General features: G+C 54.2%; 1 protein-coding gene across 2 annotated transcripts; it reads right to left on the reverse strand.

The window, feature by feature from the left end:
- Positions 1-329: 329 nt before the first annotated feature.
- LOC113973091 (protein transport protein Sec16B-like) lies at positions 330-22530 on the reverse strand. Of its 2 annotated transcripts, none has more exons than XM_027694782.1 (26): positions 22478-22530; positions 20801-21134; positions 19479-19585; positions 18844-18949; positions 18612-18726; positions 17337-17466; positions 16267-16424; positions 15606-15667; positions 13772-13907; positions 12985-13215; positions 12235-12332; positions 11205-11286; positions 10973-11090; positions 10563-10674; positions 10270-10375; positions 9465-9605; positions 6466-6579; positions 5735-5807; positions 3352-3603; positions 2824-2894; positions 2380-2505; positions 2106-2213; positions 1205-1286; positions 1003-1100; positions 805-891; positions 330-437 (listed from the first exon to the last, which is right to left on the reverse strand). In XM_027694782.1, the coding sequence occupies exons 2-26, from the start codon at positions 21067-21069 to the stop codon at positions 369-371; spliced, it is 3051 nt and encodes a 1016-aa protein (XP_027550583.1). In that variant the 5' UTR covers positions 21070-21134; positions 22478-22530; the 3' UTR covers positions 330-368. The 2 variants fall into 2 exon arrangements, with proteins under 2 accessions (XP_027550583.1, XP_027550582.1); XM_027694781.1 differs by having other exon boundaries at positions 2380-2508.
- Positions 22531-22547: the final 17 nt, after the last annotated feature.

Consider the following 22547-nt stretch of genomic DNA (forward strand, 5'->3'; position numbering starts at 1 on the left):
GTGCTCAGTGCTACACTGCCAGAGAGACACCAATCCACCTCCTAACTTACACAGAAACTCCTCAGGGAATTTAAACACTCACCCTTTGGCTCCTCCCCACTCCAAAGACCCCAGGTGAACTCACCCAGTGCCAGCTGGAGGCTTTGCAGGTGGGGTCCCACCTGGTCACCAAACTGTTCATCCCACCACCCTCCCCCAGCTCGTATTGATTTCAAACCCACAAACCTCCCCCTTACTTTACAAGGTCCCCCCCACAAATGGTTGGCAGACACTGCCAACCTCTGCCACCTGCCCCCAAAAGAACCACAAACACCAATTGGGTTAAAAAACTTCCTGCAATTGGTATGTGCCACCTCCCTCCAGCCCCCTCACAGCGGGTTGGGGTAGCGGCGCTGGGAAAGCAGCCTGGGTTGGGTGGGTCTGGCAGCGGCAGCAAACTGGGAAACAGAGAGAGAGAGAGAGAGAGAGAGAGAGAGAGAGAGAGAGAGAGAGAGAGGTGTAAGGGTGGGTTGCACCCCAAAACGTGGATTTGCTGCCATCAGGATGCAGCCACACATATATCCCCCCCACCACTCTCATCCTCTCTTACTCTCCCATCACTGTCCTCCACCAGTTTATTTTCTTATAAAACCCCTTAGACCCAGGGCTGGTGTCCCCTAAATCCCCCTGCCCACAGCGGATAGCCTGCAATCCCCAAAAGCCAGGAGACACACCCCCCCTCCAAACCCAGAAGCCGTCCCCCCAAAGCCAAGAACCACCCCCAGCCCATCCAGCACCACCCACCTCTCCGGAAGATGCTCTCACCTGAGAGACCTGGGCAGGGTTGTAGAGGGGGATTGTCCCCAGTGGTGGGAGAGGTGGGAGAGGCCCGGGGTAGCCTGCCTGGAAGGGCTGAAGAGAAAGAAATTTAACAGCCACCCCCCAATTTCAGAGCCTCCCCAAGCAGAGAAGTGTCCTGGACACCCCTCATCACGCACAGACACATCCCCCTCCTCTCCTCACCTGCTGTCCTGCTGACTGCCCTCCGTCCCCATCCTGCGAGCCTGTCACCTCCAAGGACACTGGACTAAAACCAAAGGTATCTTGAACCTGCGTTCCTCCTGGGGCAAGAAACAACAACAAAAAAACCCCCAAACTTTAAACTTAAGAGAAGATTCTAAAAGGTTGTTGGGGAGAGGGGTGAGGGGACCCACACAGCATTTACCGGGATTTCTGGAGAGAGGCTGAGCCAAAGGGTTTGTCCCAGCTGTGAGAGGGGCATCGGGCAGGGATGGCGACGTCCGCTCCTGAAACCACAGCCACCCGTTTAGAGCAGAAACTCCTTGTGTGGTGAGCGAACCCCTGTGCCAGGTACCACACACCACACATTTGGGGTCCCACTCTGCACCCAGTCCTGCTGGAGAGGTGCCCCAGGAGCTGCAGGAAACCCAGCTAAGGAGTGGCTACCGGGTCAGGGCAAGCAACCCTGCCACAGAGGTAAACCACCCCACAGCTCTGAATTAGGCAGAAGGCTGGACACCGAGCCTGGGTACAGCATGAGGGGCCACCCAGGTCCATGGATCCCCCTCTGTTCTTCATCTCCTGCTAGTTTTGGAATAATATCCCAGAATTTCCTGCTCTGGGACTGTAGGTCTTTCTCAACCAGGAGGAAACTTGCAGGGGTGGTGGACCTTGCTCCAAGCCCACCCTCAGGGATGTGACACCCTGAGGACTTGCCCAGGACTGGGATAACCATGCATGGCTCCTTCCTCCTTGCTGCTGTGCTTCCAATTAAAGAGTTTTTCCCATCCTTTCAGCTCCTAAAACCTGCCACTCACAGCTGTGTTCCGCTCCAGTGCAGGGCGAGCAATCCCTGTGGAGTTTGCCAAGGGCTCAGAGGACCTCCCAGATTAAAGAGGCTTTATAAATTTACAATTATTATTAATCAAGGATTCACTTCCAGGCTGAAAGGGCTCCCAGTCGAGCTCCGTCCCCACACAGAGAGGGACATGGCCACGAAGAGCTGGGCAGTGGCACAGCCTCTGGATGAGTACAGCAGCAGCAGGTGATGGGGAGATGTGTCACATGGGGTGTCACCAGGGCCAGGACAGCATTTTGTCCCCTACCTGCTGTTCCAACGTGGGGGAGTCTGAGTCTGTCTCGGATGCGGCTTTGGGAGAAGTTTCCTTGGTGGGTTTCGACCGAAACCAGCCAAACCACCTGAATCCAGAGCTCTGGGAAATGGAGGTCATCACAAAGGAAAAGAGAGGAAAGGGATGAGGTGGTGAGAACGCCCTGGGGCCCCCCAGACACCCGCTGGGAATGGGCACCACTTTGCCAGGGGCAGGGCTGGCAAAGGGACACGCAAGCTCAGAGCTCGAGGCTCACCATCGTGCTCACCTTGTCCTCATCCGGCTTCTCCACCTCCTCCTGGGCGGCGTCCTCGCTCTCTGAGGAAGGATGGCTGTCATCCAAGGAGACAGTGGAGGTCTCAGAGACAGTCCGAGTCCTTGTCTGTAACTCCTCCTGCTGTCACAGATTGAAGCTGCCACGTGCTGTCCCCAGAGGGACTGCGCAGGGCATAGTCAGGGTGCCCCTGGGAATCCTCCATGCCAGGATTAGTGGAGGGAACACTGCATCCCTCACACAGCAGGTGGGGAGCAGGAGCACACACAGCAGGGCACAGCCAGGCACTCCAGCGGTGGGAAGCTGTCCCCCAGGGGGACAACTGACACCACAATGGGGGGATTCTGTGCAAGTTCAGTGTGTGGAAGGATAAGCCAGCAAGTCCCAGATTCCCCCAGGACTCCCACTGGGATGGTGTCCCTGGCCCCTCTGACTCACCTGCTCTGCTGGGAAGGCTGGCTGCACCCTCCTGGGGCACAGCAGGTCATCCCAGGGCTCTCCAGCTTCTCCTGTGGAGCAGAAGGGAGGACAGAGTCAGGGTTTGACCCAAGGAGCTCTTATGTATCCATCAGAGGTATTTCCAGTGCTTCTATCATCCCATCCCAGAGCAGAGTCACACCTTGTGGTAGCCAAGATGTCCCCCAAGAGATGCAAAAGGCCTTTCTGGTCCCTGTCCCTGCCAGCACCAGGGAAGTGAAGGCTGAACTGGTGCATCTTAAAGGCAACTTCTAAGGAAGAAATTCTTCCCTGTGAGGGTGGTGAGGCACTGGCACAGAGGAGCTGTGGCTGCCCCATCCCTGGAAGTGTTCAAGGCCAGGTTGGACGGGGCTTGGAGCAACCTGGTCTAGTGGAAGGTGCCCCTGCCCATGGCAGGGGGTTGGAACAAGATGAGCTTTAGGTGCCTCCCAACACAAACATTCAGGGATTCTGTGATTTTTTTCGGGGAAACAAGGCAGCAGCACTCACCTGCTGGCAGCACCGGCTGCGGAGGGGGCTCAGCAAAACCCCCTCCTGGAGGGGTGCCCGTCCCTGGGGGGGATGTGGGGGGCTGCAGCTCTTGGCCGGCACTGAGCAGCGGTGATTCTGCAGGCTGGGCAGGGGCTGGAGACCACGGGGACACATCCTCCTGGGAGCTGGGCCCCTGGGGTGGCACAGATTGGGACCACGGGTCATACTGGTAGCCTTCGCTCCGGGGAAGCTCACTGACAGGCTCTCCATCTGCAAAAAAAAACACAAAACCACGCCTCAGGACCTTACAATTTTTATAATGTTTATAATTCCATCAGACTTCTGCACAGAATTATCCCCTTCTCCCTTACACATCAGCAGGAGCTGGGGGAAGGAGGAAAGACCCCAGGGATCAGGCGAGGGAGGAGGTAGGACACAGCACAGCAGCAGGAACCTTTCAGAGGCCTCAAGGAAGGTGGGCTGGGAAAGACAGGGGGGGAAAAACATCCTGGGAACGCGCCTGAGGTTGCAAAGGAGCTCAGAAGGGGAATGCTATGGAAGCAAAGAGCCCACAAGCAGCATATGCACCAGAATTTCAAAGGAGCCTGGGGCCTCGAGCCTTTTCCTCCATTCCTGCTGCACACCCTGAGCAGGAAAGAAAATTCACCAGGAAGTTTTATTCCTGCTCCACAGCAGCGCCCATGGATGAGTTTCTTGCTTTAAGCAGATTTATTCAGGGTCGGGTTTCTGTTTGAAAGGCTGGTTGAGCAAGTGGGGTTTGTTTTATTTAACACACACACTGGTCCCAGGTGGGAGTCCTGTTTATTCCAGCTCAGCAGCCTCCTGCCAGAAACACGCTGGGCCCTGGAAAACTTCTCTCCCATTGCCGTGAAACATGGCAGGCAGGACCCAGATCCCATAGGGAAAGACTATGGCACCTCTTGGATGCAGTGCTACCAAACCCTCTGCTTTGCTGCCAGCATTGCCTCCAGCTTGCTCAGGGTTGGCTTCAGTGAGCTACTCCCACATGGCCTGGAGATGCTCAAGATCCGCAGGGAGAAGGATGGACGCTCAACTTGATGCTGCCTGGCAAGCTCAGCTGGAAAAAGTCAGGGAGGACAGCCCAGGCTGTAAGGATGGAGGGGGAGGTTGTTGTGACCATGTGGATATCCCTGTCTGGCACCTCTTTCAGGCTTTGTCTTTCCAAGATGGATGGATTCAGCCCCAAGCCAGCTTTCTCTGCATGCGGGTCCCTCAGGTGGTGACTCTGGACGGCCTCCACAATGAACAAAAGGGCCAAGCATTGGCAAAGGGAGCTGCAGAGCACACAGAGCAGACCTGACTGCTTGGAGAAGCCAAGCCAATGGGATCATCACACCTGGGACTTCCTTCCAGGGAAGGAAGATCACAGCCTCAGCCCTGATAGCAGCAGAAGGCAATCAGGATTGATGATCCTTTTTACTGCCTGGGAAAGCTCTTTGAAAAGGAATTTGGCAGCAGCAGGGGAAGCTGATAGGAAGCAACGTCTTGAAGGAATTAGTTGTGTTTCATCCTGTCTGCACCAGCCTCTGTTCTCCACCCTTCAGTGCCAGCACTCCCAGCAGAGAGCCAGATCCAAGCAGCAGCAAGGAGCAGGGGGCTGTGCAGAGGTTCCCAGCTGATGGACGTGGATGTGAAGCAATGCTGATGGGTCACCAGCCCCTGGCTTCTCCTCAGTGGGACATCCCAAAGGATGCACTGTCCACCTGGGAAGGGAAAGCTCTCTAGCTTTTCCCTTGGCACCAGGGAAGGGTTGTGTCCCTCATCCTGGTGTCTCTTGGCCCTCTGTGTGGGCTGATGCTGGAGGGGACTCTTGGGGTCACCAAGAGGCAAAGCAAAGGGGTCAAAGAGGCAGCAGGGAAGGGGAAATGCTGGGGCTTCACCAACAGGCATCCTGCAGCTCTGCACACAGCAGGATGAGCTCCTTCCCAAATCCTTCACTCTCTAAGTGTGAAATCCCTTTAGTTCAGCTCCAGTTTGCACCCTCACAGGACTGCCTGGGAACGGGGCCATCTCCCCCGAGGCTCAGCCAGGAGGCACATCCCTCATCCAGCACCCACCCCTAGCTCCTCTTCTCCTCCCACAGCACCCACAGGGACCCCTGAAGCTGTGGTAATTAGGCCCAAATTACTCAGACTTCGCATGAGGACATGAGTATCAACCCCTCACTGTGCAGCCCATGCCCAAGGGATGCATCCAGGCAGGAGCAACCTTTGAGCTCTGGGGGGGTGCAAGGAGCAAGGAGTAGCTGCTGGAAAAAACTCCAGGGAGGGGGGAGCTGCTTCCCAGCCCACGACAGCACAATTCTACATATGGAAAAGCCTGCTGGGGTGACCACAACCTGCTGCTTCGTTTTCTTTACCTGCTGTCGGAGGAACAGCACAGGAGAGCTCTGGCTGAGCAGGGACCACCTCTGGAGGAAGGTCATCTTCCACCTGCAAGGAGTCACAGGGAAAATGTGACAAAACAGAGAGAAAAAAGGATGTCACACAGCAAAAACTAAGGAAACCACAAGGCCAGTGTAAAGGAAAGCGTGGTGCTTGTGGGTCTGGGCCTCCCAGCCTGCAGGTGAGACCCACACCAGCACAGAGACAGCTCTGTCCCAGCAAGTGAGCGGGGGCTGCAGCACCACTGGGAGCAGTCAGAGGAGAAATGAGATGGGGAAGGCCACAAAACCAAAAGCAGGCGTGAAACCTGAACAAAAAGCATTCATCCAAGGACCAGGTATAGCTGAAGGACCCAGGAGTACACCCGCAAGGTGACACCCCACCAGTGTCCTCTGCAACATCCTCCCTGCAAGGGGAGATTATCACCCACCCACCCACCAGCCCCTGCCTGCCCCCCTTGAGCCAAAAGGAGTGTTTTCTCTCCTGTGAAGCTCTGCAGCCCTCAGGCACTGCTCACACTGAAGCTGCAGGTCCCACAGCAGAGACCACATCTCGGGGCTCGCAAGCTGAGAGAGAGGACACTGGGGAAACAACAACCTTTGAGCATCCCTCCTCATCCCCTCAGACTGAGGACAGAGGAGGAGGATGCTCCTGCAGACAGAACAACACAGACCAGCTGTCCCACTCCATCCTCACCCGTCCTCACCTCCCGCTCCCGGCAGCAGGCTCGGAGCTGCTCCAGCCAGTCGGGCTCCAGTGTCTGGTCCTGCTCCGGCATCTCCAGGAGCAGAGGGTCGGAGAGCTTCAGCCTCTCAGCCAGCTGTGGGGCCAGGAGGACAAACAGGGATCATCACAAGTGTCAGACCCACAGGGATCAACTGCACATGGCTGCGCACACGGGTCAAGGGAAAATAGCATTGCTTCATAATATGGGGGTAAAAATAACATCAGCCTCTTGTGCAGGACTTTTTCCCTCTCCCACACTGCCACAGAGGTGCTGGTCCACCCTATGCCCTGCAGAGAGTCTCAGCAGATCCACAGAGATGCCAAAATACCTATGGCCAAAATGCTCCTCACATCAAACATGCACGTAACTATCATCATCTTTTTCTGTGAGGAATCTAAGTATCTTTAATCCCACCTAACAGCCAGCCTAGGGCACTGCCAGGTTTGCAGGACACCCCACCAGGAGCCCTGGAAAGAGCCCAGCTCCCAGGGCTGTGCATCAGCCCCTCACCTACCCCACAAGGATGGGCAGGAGCTGCTGTTTGTCTGATCTGTGCTTACAAATCTCTGAGAAGATTTCACAGCCTCCCAGGCCTGTCCCCTGATGCTTAACATCCTTAGAGCTAAAGAGTTTTTTCTTAATATCTAAGTGAAATCTTCCCTGCTACAAATTAAGCCTCTCTATCCCTGCTCCCGTGGAAGCTGCGGGGACAGCCAGGCAGCTTCCCCAAAGAGCAGCCTCCTGCGTGCCAGAGGGCTGTTATCTCATCCCCCATGCCCCTTCCCCTCCCAGCATATCTTGCCTAGAAGAAATAACCCCAAGGCCTTCTTCAGAGGTCATTTCCTCCTCAATCTCTTATCACCCCAACTCTCCTCTACTGCGCTTGCTCCAGTTTGGCCCTGTCTCCCAATCAGGACATAGTGCCCCAGCCAAGACCCCTGAGACCCCAGCAGAGGGGGATTATCACCTCCTTGTCTCAGACATGCAGTTTTTGCTCTTAAAACCCTGAATAGCACTGTAACATTGGCTTTTTTTTTTCCTTTTGTATCAACATCCTGTTATGCTGCTGCTGCTCGGTATTTTTTCCATGCTCCACTGTCTCCCCCAGGTCCCTCTCTGCAGTATTGCTGCTGTGTGTTTAATTCCTCCTGCTAAAGAGGAGTCCTGCTGCCCTGGCTGCAGCCCTCTCAGTGACATGGGGCTCCAGCTGCCATCAATGGAGCAAGAGGTTCTTTTGGAGCAACCCAGAAGTCCAGGGTGAGATGGAGGGCTCCCTGCAGAGCTAAATCCCAGCCTGAAGGAATTGCTTAGACAAGAGTCCAGTTTTAAGACGGCTGGATGATGGGAGATGACAGTCAAAGCACTGCTCTCCATCCACATCTTTACTGAATTTTCTCTTGCTGGCATCAACCCACTTCTTGGAGGTTTATCAAGTTATCCCCCAGCTCCTTCACGCTCATTTATCTTTGACACTTTGCTATGAGGTTGCTGCATCAAGGGCCACCAAAAGCCATCCAGAGGTGACTTTGCAGCTCAAAGTCACACAGGTCTTTGCAGCTCCACAGCACACAGGTCTCAGCCATCCCTCCCACACCAGTCCCCATCAGACATTTCTTTCTATTCCTGAACTTTTTAAAAACAAACTCCAAACGAGCACAAAACACACTTCCCAACTCTGATGTTACAGCAAGACATGACCTGCACAGCCAGAGCCCAACCTGGGACAGGGCCTGGCCATGGAGAGTAACCCAGCACCCAGCCAGGAGTTTGAACTCCCTACAGACCCACTGTCCCATCTCTTTACAAACACACCTATGTTCATCCTAAATCAATTGCAGGAAAAAGGAAATTATAAGCATGATTACTCCTAAACGGGAGGAATGTTTAATCCAAAAGCTAATGTGCACTTTGATCCAATATTAATGAACCAGCACCTGGTTGTATATAGTCCCCAGCTTCAAAAGAGGGGAAGTCTTAATCAAACACTAATGTGTATCATAATTTGTAACACAGCCTAAAACATCAAAGACAAGAGCGTCTACGAATGCACTAGTTTTTCAGATGAAAGTGTTTTCTCCCAGGAGAAGCATTATCCCCAGCAGAACAGCAGATCTGAGAGGCTGTTACACAGTAAATAGGCTTCAATGATTGGGGGGGGCTGTGCCAGCCAAGTTTTGGGTGATTTCAGCAGCACCTGCTTCAGATGGGCATCCTTACTGCCCCTCACCTCACAGCACCACAGCTTGTGCCCCTTTCATGGAACCAGAAAATGGTTTGGGGCTGAAAAGGACCTTGAAGATCATCTCATTCCAACCCCCTGCCATGGGCAGGGACACCTTCCACTAGCCCAAGTTGCTCCAAGCCCCATCCAACCTGGTCTCAAAGGATGGAGGAAGGCTTAAGCAGCCCTGGCACTGCCCTGGTGATGTGCACAGAGAGGGCAGACCTGGTCTCCCTACAGCTCCCAACCTTCCCAGGGAACCTGGGATGATTTGATTCACCCCTCCCTGCCCCAGCACCCTGCTCATGAAGCAGAGGGCTGTGCTTGGTGCCGCGAGCTGGGACATGCTCCTACTCACTGTCACCCCAAAAATGCCCCCAGTAAGGTAACCAAAGTCATGGGTGATGTACTGGAGGGGAAATGTGAAGCACTCACACTTCAGCTTCTAAAGTCTGTGCCGTTCAGAAGTTCAGAAAGCCCCTCCCGAACTAAAAGCATCCTTTGTTTCCAAATAACTCTGCCCCTACTTGGCAGTCAACATAATTCCCTTGCTTTCTACCCTAAATCCATGGGGATTAGAGACCCCAAAGAGGTGTTGGCTTTACTGTACTCCACCCACACCAGGCAGCAAACCCTGGGGGGCTGCTCAGAGCTGCCAAGCACCACCAGCCACAGGAAAAACCAAGGATGCTTCCACCACACCAGCTCCTGTGTTGGTATCACACCCTGCTGAGGATGGAGGATGTCCCAGACTCACCTTCATCACCTGCTGGGCCAGGACAGGGTGGGTGGCCGGGTCCTGGCACAGGAGCACCGTGGAGATGTGCTCACAGTACTGCAGGGCCTGGGCTGGCAGCCCGTGGTCGGCCAGGCGGGAGGCGTAGAGCAGCTTGTACACCTGGGGAGAGGGAGGCACAGCAGCCACGGGTGAGCGGGGAGAGGGACGTGCCTGGGGGTGCCCTCTGCCGTGGCACAGCATCCCAGCATGACCTGGAGCACCCAGATCATGGGTCTCATGACCTGCAACTCAGGGGCACTTCCACCCCTTCCAATGGGGGCATCCAGCCCCACTCCCTGAACCAGGCAGGTGGTGGGGAGAGCACAGCAGCTCCATGGAATCACAGAATGGTTGGAAGAGACATTAAAGATCATCCCTTTCCAGCCTCCCTGCCATAGAGGCAGGGACACCTTCCACTAGACCAGGTTGCTCCAAGCCCTATCCAACTTGGCCTGGAACACTCCCATGGGTGTATCCACCCAATCCATGCAGTGCCTGAGGCAGCAACAGCCAGGTGCTGGTTTGCCATGGGACAAGCCCATCCACCACCCAGAGACCAGGAAGGCAATCAGACCTGAGCAAGCACTGATCACACACACTGTGCACCCCAAAATCTGCCCTGGGTGAGCCCTCTCTGTGCCAAAGCAGCCTCCCCATCACTCCCGAAGCCCAGCAAGGGAACAAGCCTCAGGAGCAGCCTGAATTCTTGGCTTTATGAGGATGGGTTCATGTTTTGGGGCAGGTCTGAGCTGCTGCACAAGATGTACTTGAGCGTCTCTGCTACCTGGAAGGGGAGCAGGAAGGATTCGGGCTGTCGTAGCTGCTGGCAGTACTCAAAGATTTCCATCCTCTGGATGGCCTCCGTGCTGGCAAACTGGGCAAACACCTGGCTGCAGGGAAGAGCGGGGTCAGCAAGCAAGAGCAGAGGTCCCTGCCCAAAAAGCCCCCCACAGCTTACATTCCCAGCAGCAAAACCCCAAACAGGGATTGCTTTGGCACAGGAGTGAGATCCCAGGGGTGGGCAGAAGGTGGGACAGGTGTCCCTGGCAGGAGCACCAGCCCCCCGGGCTCGCTCACCGGTGGCTGCTGCCCAGCAGGGCCATGCGGGCTGCCTTGTTCCCAAAGTAGCCAAAAGGGATGTCTGCCATCAGGTAGCAGAAATGAGCTGCTTCAACTGCTCCCTTGCTGGCTGGATGGGAGGGAAAAGGCAAACAATTAGTCCTGAGACATCACCACATAGTCAGTGTTGTGCTGGAGGCCCCCAAGCTCACACAAAAGCCCAAACCCAACAGCCCTGCCTTCCTTCTCTGTCCATGCAGATCCCAACCCCTCCCTTCTCCGTGTTCTTTGTCCATTTTCCCTGATTGCTGATTTCTGTACCTAGGTTTCAGTTCAGTGGTAGAACGAGGGGAGCCTGAGCAGCCCCAGCTCTGACACTGTAGGTGCCCACTGCCCCATGACAGCTGCTCCCAATGGTCTCAGCTCACCCAAAGTGTCTCCCATGGTGACGATGGCTCGGTGGTTCAGCTCCATGTCTCCAACCTTGTTGGACAACATCACGGCCAGGTGGGGCCTCCAGTCCCCCCACATGGCATCGCCACAGCACTGGAGGGAGGCAGAGGAGAGCAAAGGTGAGCAGAGATTGTCACCACAAGGTGGGTGTCACAGGCAGGTGACAGCACAGGGGAACGTGCCAGGGACAGCCTCCTGCTCACAGACCAGCGCTGCCTGAGGGATCCTTCCTGACATGAGCTGGAAGAGGGTCTGCAGGGGGTCATTGGTGGCCAGTGTGCTGGTGAACCTGCAAGGAGACAGCAGAGATAGGGACTCCAAACCCTCATTCACCTCCAAGGGCATGTCCCAAATGCTCCAGGAAAGTGACGTCTTAAGGGGATTTCCAGCAAATCACAAAATAGTTTGGACTGGAAGGGACCTTAAAGATCATCTCATTCTAACCTCCTGCCATGGGCAGGGACACCTTCCACTAGCCCAGGTTGCTCCAAGCCCCGTCCAACCTGGCCTTGGATGCTTCCAGGGATGGGGCAGCCACAGTTTCTCTGGGCAACCTGTGCCAGGCCTCACCACCCTCACAGGGAAAAATTTCTTCCCAATATCCAATCTAAATCTACGTTCCTTCAGCTTAAGCCATTCCCCTTTGTCCTATCACTCCATGCCCTTGTAAAAAGGAGGCAGAGAGGATCATCAGCCCACAGGGATGACAATCTGCATTACCTCCAGAGCAGGCAGGTCTCCAGGACAACAAGGGATAAAACCTCCTTAAAAGGATTTGGGTTCCACAAGACAGAAAATTTCTGCTTAACTCTCCCTGAAGGGATCAGCCCAATCCAGACTAAGTACGTTAATTCCACCAGAAAATGTTCATACGAGTGGGATGAACAGCTGGGACCAGGCTGGATCACAGGGAAGATGGCTCAGCTCCCCCTGCCCCATGGTTGCCTTTGCTAGTGCAGAGGTGAAGCCAAAGACTCAGAATAAATAAACACCACATATCCAGGGAATGGCTTTCCTCCTGCTTTCCAGCCCTCACTTGGTTTCTCCTGTCCATCAGGAAGCCTGAAGGACTCAGGCCTACCTGGATGAATGCTCCCTTCCCTCTTTGCCCCCTCTAGAAAGCTCCACCTGAAATCAATGCCCTTTTTGCAGTGCTCTGGAGCTGAGGGCACTGAAGGGACAGCAGGCTTGGCAAAGCCATGGAGCATCACATCCTGCTTTGGCTTCTCCCACTTACCCAGTGAGCACCCAGCTGTAGGTCCGAGGGTCCATCTTGCTGGAGAGGAAGAGGGCATGGCCCCACAGCTGGTTTCTCATGGCCCAGACCAGAGCATCCTGCAGCCAAGGGGGAGGAGAAAAAGGGTTTGCACTAACTCTGCTTCCCTGCCCTCCTCCACTGCCAGGGAACCCTCTGCTCCCCCAGCTCAGAGAAGAGCCCGTAACTGCTCTGGCTTTAATTAGTACCCTTCAAAAATCTCTTCCAGTGAGATCCCTTTATCTTTCTACCTTGAACAATTACAAGAACTTGGACCTTCATGGCAATATTGTCACTTGAGGATTTCCAGGAGTCCTGATTTTCCAGCAGTCTGTGCTGCCTGCTAGCTCTCAATGCCACCCGCTGTGGGATGCCAGCCTGGGCACTCAAATTTCTCTGCATCCAACCCTCCTTCTGCCTTAGGTATCCCTAGAGATCATAGCTGCAGATGAGGTTGAAACTAGAGGATCTTTAAGGTCCCTTCCAACCCAAACCATTCTAGGATTCTATGAAACTAAAGGTGCAGTGCTGGTAAAAGCCTCTGCATCTCATCTTCACTTGGGTCCCCCATCCCAGTTCCCAACGGTGGGAAATCACCGCCAAAAGCCCTGTTGTACAAACACAATTTGAAGGGTCGATCCCACAACCACCTCTTGGCCACCCTTCCCTTTAAAACTCGCCTTGAGAAAAACCCTCAAGCCCCATCTGCCCTGGGTCCCACTCACCACTTACTTTCTTCCTGCCATAGTAGAGGAGCTTGGTGAACTTCTCCACTATCTGTGCCTGTGTCTCCACCACGGGAGGGACCTCCCCGGTGATGAGGTCCAGCGTCCCCGGCTGCCGTGACGCCCACTCGTCGTCCGTCAGCCCCACCAGGTTGGCTGCAGGCTCCTGCCTCTTGTACTTCTCCTCTCGCCTGCAGTCCTGCATCAGCAGCTCAGCCGTGTCCGAGCCCACCATGGACTGGGAAAGGGAAGGAATGAGGCTCTTGGAGGCTGCCCCATGAGCAAAGGTTGATGGCACTTCCAGTCCGACACCCTCACAACACCTGCATCCTCATCCCAGCACATCGCCCCAGTCGGATCAGCCTTGGTCACCCTCACACAGGTTTGAAGGGAAAAGGATTCAGCACAACCAGGAACACCTTCACAGCACTCTCTCTGAAGACCTTATCCACCTGCTTCCAACAAGCAACCACAGATTAAGATGGGGTGGATTTCCATGGATTAAGGGAACAACCCCCTTTTTTACATGCAAGTGCTGGCTGCTCAGTGAAGGTGGCACCAGTGCCTTTCATTGGGCTGTTGGTGGTTCCCAAGGATCAAAAGCACTCACAGGGAAGGATTTGCTCCAAATATCCAGGCAGCATCAAACTGATGGATAGTGCTATGGAAATGGGATTCTCTTAAGGTACATGCCCCCCTTAAAAATAGCTACTGGATCAAGAGGCACCTAAGGGACATATAATTTGTCTCATTTCTAAGATCAAAAAAGTCACCCCCTTCCGTGGGATACCTACCCCGTTCTGCCTGCAGAGGAGGACCAGGAGTTTCCAGAGAAGAGCTGAATCTCTGCCCCTCTGTGTTGAGGGGTCACAGCCCACAGTGATCTTCTGCTGGCAAAATGTCATCACATCCACCTTGTGCAGATCTTCCCTACAGAAGCAGAGAAAGGCATCAAAGAAACCCAAGGCAAAGCAATCTAGGACATCATTCAGGCTTAAAGAGTCCCCAGGTTCACTGATGGGAATGCCAAAGGTTCCAAGCAAGAGCTGGAGAAGATCCCCAGTGCCAATGACCACATAGCACATTTAAGCTCAAAAACACTCAAATTTTCTCATTATTATGACTCTGCAGGTTTCTGTGTTTCAGGGATGCAAAGTGCATTTCAAGCCCTCTCTCTGCCCTCCTGGTAATATTTTCCTCCATCCATCTGCAAAGAACCTCGGTTTTGCTTTGCTGGGCTGCCGTTACATCCATGGATATCCAAGGCTGCAGGAGCAGGCACAATCTGTTATTTAACTGGCAGAGTGGAGGGTCACACTTGTGACCACAGAAACCCTTTGGGACTGAAACACGAGCAGAGACCTTTAAGCTGTGTGCAAGTCAGGCAAAACTGCTGTTGTACAATTAAATTGCCAGAGAGTTGGAAAGAAAGCATGGATGAGACAGGGGAGAGAGACTGGGGATGAAGATGTTGATCCTGATTCAACCAAACCAACGTATTATATGGAGATTCCCAACGTACCCTTTGGCACGAGTGGTAATCCAGAATCATAGAATGGTTTGGGTTACAAGTGACCTTAAAGATCATCCCATTCCAGCCCCTGCCATGGGCAGGGACACCTTGATCTAGACCAGGTTGCTTCAAGCCTCAACCAGCCTGGCCTTGGACACTTCCAGGGATGAGGCAGCCACAGCTTCTCTGCCCAACCTGTGCCAGGGCCTCCTCACCCTCAGAGGAAGCCTTTCTTCCCAATATCTAATCTAAACCTACTCTCAGTTCAAAGCCATTCCCCCTTATCCTATCACTACAGTTCCCAATGAAGATTCCCTCTCTGTCTTCCCTGTAGGTTCCCCTTCAGAGACTGAGAGGTTGATGTGAGGCCTCCACGAAACCTTTTCTTCCTCAGCCTCAATTTTCTCATCCTGTCTCCATGGGGGGGGGTGTTCCAGTTTCTTTATCAACTTCATGGGCCTTCCCTGAACATTCTCCAACAGTTCCCATATCCCTCTTATGCTGGAGAAACCAGAACTATACTCAGTATTCCAAGTGAGGTCTCCCGAGAGCACAGTGGAGGGGGACCTCCAGGTCCTCTACCCAGTTTCTGTGTATATGCAGCTCTTTTGCTCAGTAAATAGTTCTTCCTTTTCTCTCCCTGCTTGGGTTGTGAGTGGCCAGAAACACACTGTTGTAACCAGTACAACACAGACACAGCTTGATGCAACACACCAGGGCCCACACTGGATGAAGGCACATTCTGTGCTCAACAGCCTCAGGGGACAAAAACCTTAGGAAAAGCTTAACCACAGGTTGACCCAGGACTTCAGAACTTACAAAGAGATGCAAAAAAATCATTTTTCTGGGACATCAGTACAAAATAAGGTCAGACATACAAACCACACAGAACACACAGCCCATGAATATTCAAAAAAAAAGACCCCAAAACATCTCCCATTATCCAAATCAACCCATGCTGCATCAAAGGGGCTGGAATCTCACGCTGAACTTAGATGTGGCCTTTGCAGATAACTCAAAACCACTGGGACCCTGGAGCCTGCCTTGAGCTCATGTCTCCTCCGAAAGGAGACAGCCAGGAGGACGCAGCTCCCGGACCTGCCGGTGCAGCTTACCTGGCCAGGGGCCCTGGGAAGGCTTGGAGCTCCTCCAGCTCTTTCGTGCCATGAAGGATTGCCTGAAAAACAGAAGCAAATTCAGCAGCTGGACTCCACCAACCAGGCCAGCCCTGTCTGGGTGAGCTGAAAGCCGATGCCTTGGCCAAGGGCTCCGTGGTGCCAGTGAACCCACTGTCTGTGCTGCCTTAAGGGAACCCCAGAGCACAGATCTGGGACCATCACATGGACCCAGTGCTAAGGTCCAGAAAAGAAATGCCTGCTGACATGGCATCTGCCTCCTTTGGGAGGAAAAGTAGGAGACTGACATGCCGTGGTAGACTCTGGGGATGGATACAGCCTCTGTATTTGGAGCACCTCAGGAGGGTGAGTGGAGTTGTCCCTGAGAGTTACGGAGCACATCTGTCCCCCTCCATAGAAGGGATCGCTGCAAGCAGGTGCCAAGGGTTACACAGGTGAAGGCTGAAAACAACACCCAGGCACAGCCTGGCACGATGCAGACTCAAAAATCCATGTGGGATGAAGAGAAGATGGGAGCAGGGGACGGGAAGGCTGCTAAGGAGGCTATTTGGGTGATGAACGGTGTTCGCAGCCCTCAGGGCAGGAGGAGCCACTCCAGCGAGGGGAGCAGAGGAGTCTGGGGGTCCAGGCTGTGTCATACCTCCAGGCTGTGCAGCTCAACGTGGGCCAGCTGCCCCTCTGCAGGGTGGTGGGGACGTGCCAGCACCAGGTGTCCTCCAGCTCCGAAGCACAGCGACGTGTGCGGTCGAGAGAACTTGAGGGGAACGGCCGGGGTCGGGGTGGGCACCAAGGGACCCCCTGCAATGACACACAGGCCACTGTGAGTCCCCTCACACCGACCTGTAAGGACTTAGAAAGCACAGCTGCCTGTCTCAAGCACTGTCAAGGCCACAGAAGGAACTTGCCACAGGATAAGCCACCCCAGCGGGAACTTGAGACAAGCACAGGAGGGAGAGATCTGCAACAGGAAGGTGCTAATCCCAGGCCTGGCAAGGTGAGATCTGGTTAATGTATCCAGACAGAAATTCCACTGTGGCAAGCTGTGGGAAAGGAAAGCAACTGCCCAGACACATCAACCCAAGTTATGGGAAGAGCATCTGTGACCACCTCGTGGATACCCAGAACTTGGACTGTATAAAGTTGGTATCCCCAGAAGAACAACTCCAGGACTCCCTCCACTGAGAAGCCCAGGGTGAAGAAGGACCAACAGGATGCTGCTGGATCCACAGGTGGTGACTCTTCTGCTTGATCTCTCCTATCTCCTCTCCTCCAGCCCCTTTCCTTTTTCCTTCTCTCTCTTTACCTCACGGTTACTTTTAAATAAAATCCATACTATTGACTTCAGCATATGGTCTACTTTGCACCTTAATTCAGGCAGAAGTGTCTCTCAGTCAGATCAAAACATGACCCCACACCACATCCACTATGGAGAACATGACCAGCTCCCACCTTGTCCCACAACTTCAGTAGCTCTCCCTTGACCCCCCTATGCCAGAACTGTCCCCAAAAGCAGCAGGTGTGCACAATAGGTCCTGCACCTACCCAGGCAGAGCCCCCAGACCACAGTCCCACCCCACAGCCCCACTGTCACACCTTGTGCCTGCAAAACCTCCTCCAGCAACAGACCAAAGCTGTGAGACAGCCAGTCTCCTACCCCCAGCCATTTATTCCTTTGCTCCCTCCTTGTCAGATCACCCCACCACAGCTCACCTGTTTGTTCCACGTTCCAGCTCCCTGGAAGCACAGGGTCATACTGGTCGGCGCCGTCACGGATGTACTGGCTGAGCTCGTGGCTGCTGGAGCTGAGCCCTGACTCGTGGTACTGCAGGAGCAGGCTGGGCTGCAAGGAAGGGAGAACACAAACCTGGCTGAGGAACAAGGGACACCTCTGCTTTCCTGCTCCCAGGGCAGTGGGACAGCTCTGCTGCTCCAGGAAAGTGCCCAGCGGGAGCAGAAAAGCCAATTCCCAGCTCATGCCCTGCAGCAGCTTGGGTTTATCCTGGCACATGCCCTTTGCAAAGGCTTCAAAAAATAATTTACATCAGCCACTGGTCTAGTCTGACAGCTTTCCTGGCCCTAAGATGAGCTCCTCAACACAGCCAAGGAGATGGGGCTTGGGAACCCAAAAAAGCATCACCCAGGACTAAAATCACCACAGCAGCTTTGATTTGATATTTTCACTTGATCTTTTAGTTTTTCCTTGGCAAAACAGCAATCAGGACACAAGTGTGATGGAGCAGGACTGGTTCAAAGGAGCTGACGTTGACACACAGCTGCCAGCTGCCCAGGGAGGATTGAATCAGAGAATCATGGAATTTTTTAGGTTGGAAAAGACCCCTAAGATCATTGAGTTCAACCATTAACCTAGCCATTTCCACCACTACCCCAAGTGCCACATCTACGAGTCTTTTAAATCCCTCCAGGAATGGTGACTCCACCACCTCCCTGAGCAGCCTGTGCCAGGGCTTGACAAGCCTTTTGGTGAAGACTTTTTTCCTAATATCCAACCTAAACCTCTCCTGGCACAACTTGAGGCTGTTTCCCCTTGTCCTGTCACTTGTTACCCAGAAGCAGAGACCAACCCCAGCTGTCTACAGCCTCCTTTCAGGAAGTTGTAGAGTGTGAGAAGGTCCCCCCTGAGCCTCCTTTTCTCCAGGCTGAGCCCCCCCAGCTCCCTCAGCTCGTGCTACAGCCTCTTCCCCAGCTCTGTTGCAGAAAAGCATCCCACCAAGCCTGGGTTTCTGTCCTGGCTCTGGGAGAGAGCAGTGCACAGCCCCTCACTTGGGGAACAACAGCCCAGCAGATGGAGTTCACAAACACCAATAACCCACTATAATAATCCCCAGGGACTGCTGGACACTGAGTGCAACATAGTAAAGCGTCCCTTTTCTCCTCAGCTGGAGTGGGGAGAAATGGTTTGCTCCCCAAATCTCTGGGAAATTCCCCAAGCCTCTTGTCCTCCACCCCTGCCCATACTGAGGTTACCTCTTGGGGTTGGCCACCAGCCTCCCCTGCATTGCTGCCGAGGGTTTCTCCCCCTGCCCCTTCCCTCCTGGCAGCCGAGGTGTAGCTCTCCTCGTGGGAACCATAGGAATGCCTCCTGCAGGGGGGAGCAAAGGGAGACAACCCTGAAGGTCTGAAAGTTTGGAACCAGCCACAAACTCACTGATTTTGCGGCTGATGGTTGCCCCAGGTTGCCCAGAGTGCCCTCCCTTACCTGTCCTGCCCCGGGGGGCCCGTGGCCAGGTTGGGGTGGTAGCCCCTGTAGTAGTGCTGGTCCCGGTAACTGGTGCTCTTGCCATAAGGCTCTCCCTGTCTTGGGTCTAGAGAGGGAGTCAAGATTTAGCACCACCCCTCCAGAGCAACAATGAAGTGCAAAAGAAAAGCCACGAGTCAGGCAATCTGCCATGCACACCCCATTTGCTTCCAAATTATCCTGACATATTGGAGGTGTAACACCCTCCTGGACATGTCTGTCAACACAGCACTGATGTCCTCTCCCCTTTCCTCCCTTCCCTTCTGCTCAGCCCCAAAACTCCAGGAACAGCAAAAAAGAGGCCCTGGCCACCGTGATCACACAGCACCATCAAGCTCAGCCCAGAACCAGGAATGACACAGGATTTTAGCCATGGAAATGAAGATTAAACATCGCTTGAGTGCACCTAGGTCCTGCTCAGGTTTCCTAAATGCAGACTGGCAGCCTGTGCTGCACAGGTAGAACACCACCCAGGAGCATGAGCAGGAGAAAGCCCTGCACATGTGCAAGCCCTGGGAGAAGAGCCCATCCCAGAGAAAGCATCACTTCTACAAGCAAGCTGCCTCCATCCCGAGATCCAAAGGATAAGCCCATACCTCTGTCACCCTGCCAGGCCACTGGCTGCCTCTGGTGGCTTTGGTAGGGATAGTCATCCCTGTAGCTGGCTGCTGGATACTGCCAGTGGGGGTCTTCATATCCTTGCCTGAAAAACAACACAACATAATCCAAGGAGCAAAGGGCACCACTGCGGGTTCTGGATCACATCTAGGGTTAAACCTGTGCAAAGAATGGGACCTTTGGAGGCAGGAATGGGGATGGAAATAAAGCCAGGACCCCTGCCCAGTGGCAGGGCCAGACACTGATCCAGCATTGCACCTGGAAGGAGCAGCAGGAGGTCTGGATACCTTCCCATCCCCACCTGTGAGAAAGCTGTGCACTGCAGTCTCAGGTGATGCCCAGAGAATCACAGAATGGTTTGGAGTGGAAGGGACCTTTAATGGTCGTCTCATTCCAACCCCTCACTCAACCTGACCTTGAGATATTCCAGGGATGGGGCAGCCACAGCTTCTCTGGGCAACCTGTGCCAGGGCTCACCACCCTCACAGGGAAGAATTTCTTCCCAATATCCCATCTAACCCTGCCCTCTGGTAGCATTAATCCATTCCCCCTTGTCCTGTCACTCCATGCTCCTGTTACAAGTTCCTCTCCAGCTCTCTTGTAGCCCCTTTACGCACTGGAAGGGGCACTAAGGCCTTGCTGGAAACTTCTCTTGTCTCCAAGCTCTGGAGCTGCTGTGCCCACAGCTCCCAGCCCAAGCCACCCACCTGGCACTCAGGTTCCTTAACCCTTCCCAATTTACACAGGGATTTGGTCAGCCCTGTGCAACACCCCCTTCCCAGCATGAGCATCATTCAGCCTCAAAACCCCACGTGTCCACTCCATAACTCACCAAGGGCCATAACTCAGGAAAATCAACCCAAATTTGCTTGAGCATTGAAGCTCTTTCTCAGCACCAAGAGCATCCTCCAGCCCACATTTTATCCATCCACCCTCTGCTGTTTCAGCAGCTGAGCTTGCAGGCTGCCTCTTGCTTCTATATTAGCCTCTGCATTTTTATTGTTCACCTTGCACTTGGGAAAAAAGAACCGCCTTTAATCAAATCCGCAGGAAAAACGCACCTCGGGACCGAGACGGAGCGTGTGAAACGGCAACCACAGAAGCCACAGTTTGAAGAAGAAATCAGAGCTACAGCTGCCACACAGCCTTAAATAACACAAGTCAGGGGCTGCTTTAACATCCCCCGCTGACACACTGTTTCGCAGCGCAGCCACAGGGGCAGGACCCGCGGGCGGTGACCCGGGCGATCCCTGTTTTAGGAAGGTTTTCAAGGAGAGGGGTGGGCGGGAGCAGCTCTCACCTGGAGTACGGCTGGCTGGGGTAGGTGCTGCCGTAGTGCTCGGCCCCCGAGGCCCGTCTGCGGGTGTCCCTGCGGGGGGGGTGTCCCTCCTCCCGGGGGTATCCCGGGACGTGGCTCCCATCCCAGGAGCCGGGGCGAGGGGAGTGCCCTGCGCGGAGGAGCTGCCGCCGGAGCGGGGAGGGGGGGCCGTGGTGCCCCTCTGCCCAAGCCCCCCAGGTTGGAGGCCTCTCCCGGGGCTGGGGGGGCCGGGCAGGGGCCCGGGGGTCCATCACGAGCTTGCCAGCAAGATCCTCTCCGGTTTTGGGGAGCTAAAGTCCCAAATGACTTCAGCAGCCTGCAAGGGAAAAGCCACAGTGTGTTTGATCAGCAGCTTTTCACTCCCCTCGGAGTCCCCCGTGAAGCCTGTTGGCAGCTACTCTCTGCTTTTGGGAGCGTGCTGGAAAACCAGCATCCTTTCCAAGATGTCCAGAGGCAAGGAAAAGCCATCTCCACATCTGCTTTAACTTGAAGGTCCCTATAAAACACCAGCCATTAAATGGGCCATTTTTGGAAGCATTCTTGAACCCTAGAATGGTTTGGGTTGGAAAAGACCTGAGAGATCATCTCATCCCACCCCCTGCCACGGGCAGGTTTGGGGTGCAAGACACATTAAAGCTCATCTCATTCCAACCCCCCTGCCACAGGCAGGGACACCTTCCACTAGCCCAGGTTGCTCCAAGCCCCCTCCAACCTGGCCTTGGACACTTCTAGGGAAGGGGCAGCCACAGTTTCTCTAGGCACCCTGTGCCAGGGCCTCACCACCCTCACAGGGAACAATTTCCTCCTAATACCTAATCTAAATCTCTCCTTTTTAGTTTAAACCCATTGCTCCTTGTCATATTGCTACAGGCAATATAACATTTGTCCCCATCTTGCTTATAAAGCCCCCTTAGATAGCTGGCATCCAGGCAGGATCCTCCTGCGTTCCCAGCTGCAAAGTGCCACTGCTCACAGGCCTCCCAGACAGGTGAGAAATCACCCTCACCTCTGTGACACAGCAGTGAAACCCCATTTTACACGTGGTAGGGAAGGGATATTGGCAAAGCTCTGAGCAGGACAAGGAGTTATGTGCAAAGGAATAAGTAAGGACAGAGGCAGGGAGCAGTGGAGCTTTGCTCTTGTGGGCTATGGGATGGGATAGCAACAGGGATTTCTCCTCCTGCCTTTCAGATCCAGAAAGAATTCCAAGTAGACACTGGAATTAATTATTAATTATAACAGTTCCATGCAGAAGAGGAAATTCTAAGGAGAACCCAGGTCAGCACACGAGTGAAGCTCCAGCTGCCAGGGGGGGATTGTCACCCTCGAGCCCCCTCATCTCCTCTTGCAGCATTGGTACCCAAACTGCCCCCATCACTACAAGCCTCCCCAAACACTGGCAGATGGTCACACACTGTCTAAATCCCTCCTCACCCCTCTCACTCAAATTCTAAGGCACTTTGTGGTAATTTCAGGACTGGAAGACAGGCAGGTCTGAACAGAGGTGGCTCAGGTTGTGCCCTTCTAGGTGAAATCCAGGTAAATCCTTGTCCTAAATAGTCCCCAGGCATAAACACCATTTCAGTCCCACCGAGGGGCCCCCCAGTTTTCAGCCAGAGGTTCCCACCACCATCCACCCCCCCCAGCAGCCACACACACCTGCTTAGAGGCCGCTGGGGCTCTTCTTCCACTCCCTGTTGCCACTTCCAAAGTCCAATGCCACATGGGC

The sequence above is a fragment of the Neopelma chrysocephalum genome, unplaced genomic scaffold, assembly GCF_003984885.1.
Source record: "Neopelma chrysocephalum unplaced genomic scaffold, ASM398488v2 Primary Assembly neopelma1_98, whole genome shotgun sequence".
Classification (NCBI taxonomy): Eukaryota; Metazoa; Chordata; class Aves; order Passeriformes; family Pipridae; genus Neopelma; species Neopelma chrysocephalum.